Source organism: Trachymyrmex septentrionalis, unplaced genomic scaffold, assembly GCF_001594115.1.
Source record: "Trachymyrmex septentrionalis isolate Tsep2-gDNA-1 unplaced genomic scaffold, Tsep1.0 scaffold148, whole genome shotgun sequence".
In the NCBI taxonomy this organism is placed as follows: domain Eukaryota; kingdom Metazoa; phylum Arthropoda; class Insecta; order Hymenoptera; family Formicidae; genus Trachymyrmex; species Trachymyrmex septentrionalis.
In genome coordinates, this window is record NW_017304631.1 from 130,714 (window position 1) to 140,658 (window position 9,945).

A 9,945-nucleotide genomic window follows, 5' to 3' on the forward strand; every position below is an offset into this window, starting at 1 on the left:
TATCATACGTTAAATATCTTGTAATTTTTTAAACCAAATCTTTAACGTTTATACCTTATACATATCTCCGTCTTTCATTGAGGTTCCGCTGTTTGCACTCACAGATTTTCTTCTTTTTTTCACACTATCCGATTCATTCTCTTTACCCATTTTTCACGTCAATAAATAAAATCAAGTGAAAATTAACTTCTACAACTCCGAACAATCACGAATGTAACATGCAATAGAGATCACAAATTACAATCGCACATACATATACTGCCACCACACCAAAGCAGAAAGAAACCTGAGAGAAGCCTTGGCCCGCCTTTTCCCTGTTACCGTTGAAATCGCTCGTACACCGTCAGTACATCTACTTTCAATTTGGAAACTTATGTGACTACAAACGTTTTCCGACACTATCAATAAAATCGTTTCGTCGAAAGCAGATATGGTTCATGTCTATACTAATTGTAAATCCTCATCAAAATATAGAAGTGTGCCGACTATAGAAGCGTTATTATTATATTGACCGTAACTATACGCCGTATGTCGTATGCCGTAATCTGTACGAATTCTTTTGACTAATCATGCACAGTCAAGTATTAATTAATTTTCTCTCATTCCACTGTAAGAATTAGGAAATATTCGAAAGTGATTGGTCAATTTTTATATATTACGGCATACGGTTACTATTATGGTCAATACAAACGCTCCCTAGCTTTCCTATGGATAGTCAGTACGTTTCTAGCTTGAGGATTTAGTACAGACATAAACCACTACTTCAATGATATGATTTTATCTACTTTTAATTATATGATTTTATTGATAATGTCAGAAAATGTATAATATGTACTCACATAATTTTCAAATTAAAAATGTACGTTAGAGAGCAACCTGAGAATGGACATCCCAGCCTCTTTTATGTATCAAACCTCGTAAAATCCACAGCTGTTTTTATGCTTCTTCGCTATGGTATTACGTAGGTGGTTAAACAAGGACGAACGATCAAAGTTGATTATTCTTTGTCTAATCCACGTAATAGTGTGGAAAAGAAATCGTGGACATATCCTACGAAATTCGATACATAAAAAAGGCCGGAATGTCCACTCTCAAGTTTCTGTCTGATGTAGTATGTACATACATACGAGAGAGAAACTTGAGAGAGGACATAACGAACCAAAACCTGTAACTGCAAAATGCTGCCGCGCACTACCGCCCTCTGAAGAAGTGGATATTAACTATACAACAGTATCCACCTTTTTGCAGTGCTCTGATAGAAATCGCTAAAATCGTTGAAATCTTCATTAATTTAATCGATTTTAATTATGTCAACGATTTCAATTTTTTAGTTCCATCAGGAATAGTGCAAGGTAACAATATTGTTGTGTAGTTAACATCCACTTTTTCAGAGGGTGATAGTGCGCGGTAGCATTTTACAATTACAGATTTTGATAATGCACTATAATATGAGTATTCGCATTTGCTATCCTTTTAATCCTTTTCTTACTCTCTTGCTCCTTTCTTCAATCTTTTGCTTTCTCTCTCTCTCTCTCTCTCTCTCTCTCTCTCTCTCTCTCTCTCTCTCTCTTCACTCCACCGTTAAACTAATTGAGAAGAGAGACTAAAGAGAGAACAAAAGTGGGGAAGGGACTAAAAATGGCGAATGCAAATACTTATAGCGCTCCAATTTTGGACCGTCATATTCTCTCTCAAGTTTTTCTATGTAACATACATACCGTACATACATACTGATGGTAGTGTCACCCATACGGGCGATTTCGGTAACAGGAAAGAGGCCGGCATGGCCCCTCTCAGGTATTTTTCTATGATCTCATCGATGATAGAATTGACAATGAAACAGTTATCGATATCATATGGCATATTATCGACTGAGAAATTTTACGAATGTAGTACATTTTGTAGATGTAGAGGCCAATAGAGCCGTTTTTCGTGACATTCTTTCCAATTCTTTCTATGCTTGAATTTTTACATCATATCCGTAATACTGTATTATTAATATTTTTATAGTTGTCTCTCTTCTTCAGATGAATTATGTGATAATAATTTATCTATTGGATAAACAAAAGAATAAAAGCGTAAGAGCATAAAAAAGTTACGAGAGTAAGACAGTGAGTGTCAAGTTTATCGAAAAGTGAAACAATCTGTCCTTAATGAAATAGATATGTACGTACATACATATATATTAGATAAAACTTATATGTACATACGTGCATTCTTTATTGATTACAAGTCATCTAAAATAATGTTAGTAATTCTTTAAATTAATTAATAATGAATATTTTGAATTTTTCAGTTTGGTTGTAAACAATGTTATTCAGCAGAAGCACATTTGCATTTCGACAGTGTTTGCAACGGAAACTTTTTGCAACCGTTGATACATTCTATCTTGCAGAATTACAGAAAAATTGTCGGAAAAATGTATATGAATACAATCAAACTCGTAATTTTAGAAATTTTGGTCATACTAGAAGAAAATATCGCTTTATCTACGTTGTTCCAATTTTGCTTTGCAGCATTATTATGATTACGACTATATGTTTTGATTGGCAACGGTAAGTGAAGTGAACAATATTAATTGTAATTAAATGATGCGAATACATTAAATATATCATTCAACATACCAATTTTTCTATATTTTACAGCATGCTTAATATAATACCTAAAGTAGATGCTGCTAGTATCTTGGACTCGGAAGAGACTCAGAATAATGAAAACGTAGAAAATATAGAACAGGATGTACAAAAGAGGAAGAAGAATAAAAAACAGAAAATTGGATTTCGCGATAGAAAGGTTTATTAAAGACTTGCATTAGCCATAGTAATATGTGTATATGTAATTTTTCAAGATTGCCTCAAGAATTAGATTATTAAGACTAAGATTAATTATATAGTAAAATAAGGAAGAGGAAGATATATATGTGTAGATATATATATATTGTATATGTGTATAAAATAATTATTTTCCTCTTTGTTAAAATAGTACTGTAGATTTTACAATTTAATACTTGTACCAGTATATGTCTATGCAGAACGATGCAGGCTTAAGTATTTTTACAGATAATAGAATATGAGAATAGGATTAGAACATATTCGGCGCCAGACAAAATCTTTCGTTACTTCGCGACTGTGAAAGTAATTCATTTAGAAGGTATTGAAATTTATATGACACCTGATGATTTTCTTCGAGCTATCACACCAAATATGCAGCAACCAAATGGTAGGACTTTCAAAATTTTATTGTATTGGTGCTAAAACATAATTCTGCAATTGTATTTTTTTATTTACAATGATTTGCAATAAATCGTAGTAACAACCTACCTGCTTCGCTCTGCTAACTAAAACATTTCCATACTAATTTCTTACCTAATATCAAGTATAAACTGTTGATCGTCAAAATCAGATATGGATAATATCGTACAAGTATTTCCTAAAATTAAAAGATGATAATTTTGCGATAATTAATTAATTTAAAAACTTGTGACTATCTATTAATTGTTTTATATGCAGATAATAGAATATGAAAATCGTATGAGGCATTATTCAACACCAGACAAAGTATTCCGTTACTTTGCAACTCTTCAAGTCACAAGCAATGATATACATGAAGTATTTATGACGCCAGATGACTTTTTAAGATCAATGACACCTGGTGTGAAACAGCCCGACGGTAATCCTATATCCTTCTCTATGCAACTTTCCTCATTTTTAAATGAAATATTGTTAAGTACAATTTTTTTAATTAACTGTGAGATGCTTAACTGATTCCTTGTGATATAGCTTTTCTGCACGTGCAAAACAATTAACATTTTTAAAAGTTACAATTTATATTTAATATATATATATTTTTTTTCAAGATTATATTATCAAATCTATCATATAAAACAGTATATTAAAAAAATATGTATAGTAAGAATTACATTAATTTTCAGGTCTTGGACTAGATCAGTACAAACGTTACGATCCAAAGGTACATAAATAAAATTGTATAAAAAGTACTCAATCAAAGGATATTTTTCTATAGAAATGTTTCCTTTCCTATTTAGAATATTCACACCAAATTAGAATTAGAATTGGACGAAGATAGCATCTTCTACAAACTAGGCAGTGCAGGCCTTATTACTTTCTCAGATTATATCTTTTTATTGACTGTATTGTCAAGTAAGTCTTTTAATTTGTCAATTTTTAATTATATATAAAAAAATGTTTGCAATATAGTTTAAAATACATTTTCATTCGAATGTATATCAACTGAACTTTTTATATTACATAATAGGAACATTAAGTTCAATAAAGGAACATCAGTTTCAATGATATTCAAACCTGTTTTACAGCTTCTAGACGTCACTTCGAAATTGCCTTTAGAATGTTTGATTTCAATGGAGATGGTGATGTCGATTCCGAAGAGTTTGGAAAAGTAGCCACATTGATACGACAACAAACTAGTATAGGTACTCGACATCGCGATCACGCGACTACAGGAAATACATTTAAGGTTATAATATTCATCTAGTTTTGTTGTATATCATGAACAATAAATGTTAAATGCTTATTAATTTGAAATATATTATATATAAAGCACAATCATATATATGTAAACACAATCAGACTTGATTGAATAAACAAAATCTTAATTATTTTCTTATTGGAATTTTAGGGAGTAAATTCTGCGCTAACAACATATTTTTTTGGACCACAAATGAATCAAAAGCTAACAATCGAGAAATTTTTGGATTTTCAGCAGCAACTACAACGAGAAATTTTGAGTCTTGAGGTATAGCAATCGATCTTACAGACTTGCCGTAGTATACATAGCCACCAATAATTCCATATTATTATAGTATCTACTTATTGTACGTTTGTCTTTTTTTTTTTTTTGCTTAGTTTGAACGACGAAATCCGGATGAGCATGGCAATATTACCGAGGTAGATTTTACGGAATTATTGTTGGCTTATGCTGGATATCCAGCGAAAAAGAAGGCAAAAATGTTGAAGAGAGTGAAAAAGACGTGAGTGTGAAAATATTTAATTTAATTTTTATAACCATAAAATCTAAAATTTTTTAAATTATATATAGTTAAACATCAATTATGATATAATTATTTATAGCTTTAAAGAAGATCCGAAAGGGATCAGCAAAGAAGAATATCTCAAGTTTTTCCATTTTTTAAACAACATTAACGATGTTGATACAGCTCTGACATTTTATCATATAGCTGGCGCAGCTATCGATCAAGGTATATATAATAAAATAATAGAGTTGTCGGTTGATTAAATATTCTAACTGAAACAATAATAGAATAATTTAGAATAATTAATTAATAATGGTTCGTCGATTGTAAGAAACAATCGGTAATAATTAAAAATATCAAGCATTTTTATTGCTATATTAATTATTTATGGATATATAATTGTGCAATATGATATTGTAGCGACATTAAAACATGTAGCAAAAACCGTAGCACATGTTGATCTAAGTGATCATATCATTCAAGTGGTATACACGATTTTCGACGAAAACAGTGAGTTGATTTTTTATTATAAGAAATACTGTATTTACTTTAATATATAGTCTACTAAGAAAAGCTTAATTTTCTTACAAATTACAGCATGATATAGCATTAAATGTATCTTAAATGTGTATTAAATATGTAAAATGTATTTAAAAAATGATTAAATTATTTATGATGGATTTTGTTTCAGTGGACGGACAACTTAGCAATCGAGAATTTGTCGCTGTGATGAAGAACCGTGTGCTGCGCGGTCTGGAAAAGCCAAAGGATACTGGATTTGTCAAGCTAATTCAATCCATGATGAAGTGTGCGAAAAACAGCAATCTCCTATCGTACGATAAATAATCGAGTATTTAAATGCTACTTGGTCTTTTTTAGGTATCTTTTGTTTATTATAATACACACACACACACACAGAGAGAGAGAGAGAGAGAGAGAGAGAGAGAGAATATTATGCAAAATATAGAATAATAATATTTAAAACAAGTTTGCAATTGTATTATAATATTTATTATAGAGCATATTATTTGTAAACTAGAAGGTAGACAGTTACGTTAAAAATAAATTCTACGTCAATGATGCATTACGTTAGTACACTTTCACTCTTATATTAAATAGAGCATATTATCCGGAAAAAAAACGTGAGATGCAGAGACCATAATTTCTCCTATTCAACGTCCTACATCCTCTTCAGTAGTTTACCATTCACTCTATAAGACAACAACGGATTGCAAGTTTAAAGTTAAATTATTAGATACAACAAAATGCTGATAAAATATAATTTTAATTTATTTTTTATACAAATGGCAACGATACTACTTTTCGTAAATTTTGTCGCAGCTCATTTATTAGAAAAACTTACAGAAATGACTTTGACAGGTAAATATTATAAATAAATCGTGATTGTGTGCATTTTATATAATATTATATGTACGTACATGTATATTAATTTGTTTTAATTATGATTATAAATTCACAAATTGTGAATAAAGAAGGGACTTCAAAACAGCAAAGAACATCAGATATTTTATCGATGGGACAATACTTTCAGTGAGTCAAGTCCTCTATATATCTATTTACGAGTAATTGGCATTAAATTTTTTAGGACAAAATTTTATTTCTAATTTTTGTAAGCCATGTATTTTTACATATACATATGTATGAATTTTAATACTTTTTATATATGTATATGTGCATTTTTCAAATATCTTTTGTTTCACCCGGCACATAAATAGTTCGAACAGGATCTTATAAATTCTGACGCGAATTATAGATTATTTCAAGTGAATTAAATATAAGACACAACATTTATGTAAAATGACAAAAAAATTGTAATGTATTTTGATGACGTTTATCCCATGTAGAGATATATTTTCGGAACATGTGGCACCTCTTAAACTTGAATTTGGTTATGTCTGTGAGAATCCTACTGAATGGGAACAAAGATTCGAACGAAACGATTTTGACAACAACCGTTTTAGCGGCAAGGTAATTATCTTATTTCGTAATCGTGTACACAATTATTCCTTTATATACGTATATCATAATTTACTTATCAATGTTATTTTGTATCTTATGTACGTCTTATATTTTGTATTTTATATCTTACATCGTTTTGTAAATTAAAACTATTAAAGTAACGTCTTGAATAATCATCAATTTATTAATATATCTACTTAAATATAATTTATTATTTATAATTCGTTGCGTAACTTTTTTTTAGGTGAAATGGGGTAACAAAAATGGAGAGTATGGCGAACAGTATTGGGACTTGAATCATTAACTTTAGTAAAGACTAGTAATTATTCATAAAGAAAAATAGTGACGATTTATTCATAAATAAAATTAAAAAATGTCTTGTTTGAAATAGTTTCTATATACAATCTATTCTAATAAAATAATTATTATGAAGAAAAAATGTTTTAAACAATTAATTACACGTAAGATTAAACATTTTTAATTATAAATTGTAAATTATAAATTATAATGATTGAAAGTGAGAGCTGTAGAAAAAGAGTTGATATGTGAAGTAAGAATATACTAATTGGCGAAGTCGAACACGAGCATCGGTGGTTCAGTGGTAGAATGCTCGCCTGCCACGCGGGCGGCCCGGGTTCGATTCCCGGCCGATGCAATATCGTTATTTTTGTCCATACAAATGTGAAATTATTCGCGAGACAGTAGAGAAATCGAATTATTGAGTTTCAACCGTTAATACTTTCTATATAATAATATTTTTGTATGTAATAATATTTTTATATAATAAAAAATTTAACAAAAAAAAATACTTTATGCATCGGCCGGGAATCGAACCCGGGCCGCCCGCGTGGCAGGCGAGCATTCTACCACTGAACCACCGATGCCTCTGTGAACGAGTCACTCCGTACAAACTTAATGAGGTACGTTCGAAATACGATAATGATAATTAAAATTGAAAGTTGTAATTTTTTTTGTTTTTTTTTTTTATAATGAAAAAATCGATAAAACTGAACATCAATTTTACCATGATCCATATAATTTCGATGACAAACAGTTATGGAGATTGTAGACAGACTAGCAGTTTTTCCGACATCCAGCTCGCATACAAGTGTGAAATGCCGTTTGACCTGCGCCCGTAGGGGTCGCGATTTGCTTTCGAAACGGATCGATGGTCTCTTAATTCGATTTCGCGAGATTATGTTGCAATTACTCAAGAGTAAATCGCAGCTTGGCCAAGTTATGAGAGACGCGGCCTTCTCGTTGGTCGAAGTTAATTACACGACAGGTGGAGTAAACGAGCTGGTCCTACAGGCGGTCGACAAGGCCAAAACCAAGATTCGAACCAGACAGGAGATGATCGGTGGGATTCGACTATGGATTTACGAGGCCTTCCGCAGTGGCGCCGATCCTTTCAAATTTACCGGATTGGCCAGAGGCGGTCAACAAGTGATTATGTGCATTTAGCACCATTATATGCATACAGCATGCGCCGTATGATGAAAAGTTGGCTACAATTAACCGTTTTGCTTTTATCAATTGAGTAAACATTTTGTTGTCCGTCAGTGATGTCCCGTAAGCTTCTATATACAAATATCCCGATACCTTGCAACAGGTGGCTAGATTGAAGATCAATTATGGAAAGGCGATAGATCTGCTAGTCAAATTGGCGTCATTACAGCACAACTATCGGATCCTCGATCGAGTAATCAAGACAACGAGACGTCGCGTAAACGCTCTTCGCTACGTTATAATACCTCGATTAGAACGGACCCTCGCGTACATCATTACCGAACTCGATGAGTACGAGCGAGAAGAATTTTATCGCCTTAAGAAGATACGAGAGCGGAAAACGAAGCGGTCACGTGATCGACAGTCCTCTTACCATTTCATTCAGAGTGCCAATATCCTACTAGACGACACGGACGAGGATCTTCTCTTTTAATACATGTGTGTGTGTGCGCGCGCGTGCATGTGTGTGTTATAACAGAATTGTAATGATCCACAATTCGAGAGCACCCTTGAAGAAAATACAGCGGTACAAATGTCCACGCGACGACGCTATCTTTATATATTTTGTGTTAATAATTAATTAATTTCACTCTGTTCCTTCGAATTCTCGAAGGAAGTGTAGTCACCCTGTCCGTGAAATTCCGAATCTCTGAACGAAGGAGGAAGCGCGAGAAAGGGCGAGAATACGAGAAAAGGGCACCAGAGTCCTTGTGTAGGTCCAATTATACCAAGAAAATACAGCCCGTAAAGCCGTTCTTCAATGAACTATGCTGCCAAACATCGGAATATGATAATGAGAACGTGACTGCTGTTCTTTCCTCTCTCCTAATAATCCTACTCTTGACAGATCTCTCTCGTAGGTTGCAACTGCGTTGAAATGACGAAAATTTCAACTTGCCCAGGCATTGTGCGCCCAATTTTCACGTCATATTAAGTACAAGCTTCAATTAATATTGATAATTTCCTTGTAAGAATGAGCTATTTGCAGCGCGTTTCTTCAACCGCTCAAATTTAAGAAGTAATCTCTCTCTCGTTTCTTCTCTTTCATAAATAAGATACGCATGTGTAAAAGATGTATAAAAAATGATTCCGCGCGGCATACCAAACGCGGAATAATCAGAGTCGATTGGACTCGATCGCCAGACGAAGAAGAAGGTGCATACGAAATACGAATGTGTGTGTGTGTGTGTGTGTGTAGGAGCACGACGGACGGAAATCCCTACATTACCCTGCCGGTACCGATGGAGAGAGGAACCAGATGAGAGCAGCCAGAGGAGAGCAGAGGAGAGCCAGAAGGCCCTGTAAAGAAGCGAACAAGCGTAGCGTAGGATGGAGGGGAGGGATAAACAGACGTCACGTCACACTAGGGCGCAATCCGTGGGCGTCGCGTCGCGTCGCGTCGGCGGTCGAGCCGGTCGGTCGAGCGACGAGCGAAGAGCGAAGAG

The 9,945-nt window shown here is 33.2% G+C and overlaps 4 protein-coding genes and 2 non-coding genes across 8 annotated transcripts in view; 4 read left to right on the top strand and 2 right to left on the bottom strand.

Annotated features, from left to right (window-relative positions):
• LOC108745723 (THO complex subunit 5 homolog) overlaps window positions 1-241 on the bottom strand; it is a 3,977-nt gene extending 3,736 nt beyond the window's left edge. The window contains exon 1 of the mRNA XM_018482035.1: window positions 55-241. Coding sequence (XP_018337537.1) covers window positions 55-150 — 96 coding nt within the window. The 5' untranslated portion in view covers window positions 151-241. The remainder of the gene's footprint in view (window positions 1-54) is intronic.
• A 1,756-nt stretch (window positions 242-1,997) lies between these two features.
• LOC108745716 (calcium uptake protein 1 homolog, mitochondrial-like) lies at window positions 1,998-5,951 on the top strand. Of its 3 annotated transcripts, none has more exons than XM_018482030.1 (12): window positions 1,998-2,166; window positions 2,297-2,555; window positions 2,646-2,793; window positions 3,510-3,669; window positions 3,932-3,969; window positions 4,046-4,160; window positions 4,334-4,494; window positions 4,657-4,773; window positions 4,884-5,008; window positions 5,109-5,236; window positions 5,432-5,521; window positions 5,703-5,951. In XM_018482030.1, exons 2-12 carry the CDS (start codon window positions 2,311-2,313, stop codon window positions 5,855-5,857), a joined length of 1,482 nt encoding a protein of 493 aa, XP_018337532.1. In that variant the 5' UTR covers window positions 1,998-2,166; window positions 2,297-2,310; the 3' UTR covers window positions 5,858-5,951. The 3 variants fall into 3 exon arrangements, with proteins under 3 accessions (XP_018337532.1, XP_018337530.1, XP_018337531.1); XM_018482028.1 differs by lacking the exon at window positions 3,510-3,669 and adding an exon at window positions 3,060-3,219 and having other exon boundaries at window positions 1,999-2,166; XM_018482029.1 differs by lacking the exon at window positions 3,510-3,669 and adding an exon at window positions 3,060-3,219 and having other exon boundaries at window positions 1,999-2,111.
• Window positions 5,952-6,048: 97 nt separating this feature from the next.
• LOC108745717 lies at window positions 6,049-7,311 on the top strand. The gene is made up of 4 exons (XM_018482031.1): window positions 6,049-6,391; window positions 6,505-6,562; window positions 6,877-7,000; window positions 7,236-7,311. The coding sequence occupies exons 1-4, from the start codon at window positions 6,277-6,279 to the stop codon at window positions 7,293-7,295; spliced, it is 357 nt and encodes a 118-aa protein (XP_018337533.1). The 5' UTR covers window positions 6,049-6,276; the 3' UTR covers window positions 7,296-7,311.
• Window positions 7,312-7,575: 264 nt separating this feature from the next.
• Window positions 7,576-7,646, top strand: Trnag-gcc. The gene has a single exon. It is a non-coding gene; the product is annotated as a tRNA-Gly (tRNA).
• A 158-nt stretch (window positions 7,647-7,804) lies between these two features.
• On the bottom strand, window positions 7,805-7,875 carry Trnag-gcc. Its single transcript has one exon. It is a non-coding gene; the product is annotated as a tRNA-Gly (tRNA).
• Window positions 7,876-8,024: 149 nt separating this feature from the next.
• LOC108745747 (V-type proton ATPase subunit D-like) lies at window positions 8,025-9,408 on the top strand. The gene is made up of 3 exons (XM_018482074.1): window positions 8,025-8,437; window positions 8,604-9,026; window positions 9,114-9,408. The coding sequence occupies exons 1-2, from the start codon at window positions 8,048-8,050 to the stop codon at window positions 8,931-8,933; spliced, it is 720 nt and encodes a 239-aa protein (XP_018337576.1). The 5' UTR covers window positions 8,025-8,047; the 3' UTR covers window positions 8,934-9,026; window positions 9,114-9,408.
• Window positions 9,409-9,945: the final 537 nt, after the last annotated feature.

Bases quoted from the DNA above. Each gene is read 5' to 3' on its own strand.
- LOC108745716 (XM_018482030.1), top strand. From the start codon at position 2,311: ATGTTATTCAGCAGAAGCACATTTGCATTTCGACAGTGTTTGCAACGG. The intron at 3,970-4,045 runs GTACATAAATAA...TTTCCTATTTAG, and splicing joins ACAAACGTTACGATCCAAAG to AATATTCACACCAAATTAGA. The intron at 5,237-5,431 runs GTATATATAATA...ATGATATTGTAG, and splicing joins TGGCGCAGCTATCGATCAAG to CGACATTAAAACATGTAGCA.
- LOC108745717 (XM_018482031.1), top strand. From the start codon at position 6,277: ATGCTGATAAAATATAATTTTAATTTATTTTTTATACAAATGGCAACG. The intron at 6,563-6,876 runs GTGAGTCAAGTC...TATCCCATGTAG, and splicing joins TCGATGGGACAATACTTTCA to AGATATATTTTCGGAACATG. The intron at 7,001-7,235 runs GTAATTATCTTA...ACTTTTTTTTAG, and splicing joins ACAACCGTTTTAGCGGCAAG to GTGAAATGGGGTAACAAAAA.
- LOC108745747 (XM_018482074.1), top strand. From the start codon at position 8,048: ATGGAGATTGTAGACAGACTAGCAGTTTTTCCGACATCCAGCTCGCAT. The intron at 8,438-8,603 runs GTGATTATGTGC...ACCTTGCAACAG, and splicing joins TGGCCAGAGGCGGTCAACAA to GTGGCTAGATTGAAGATCAA.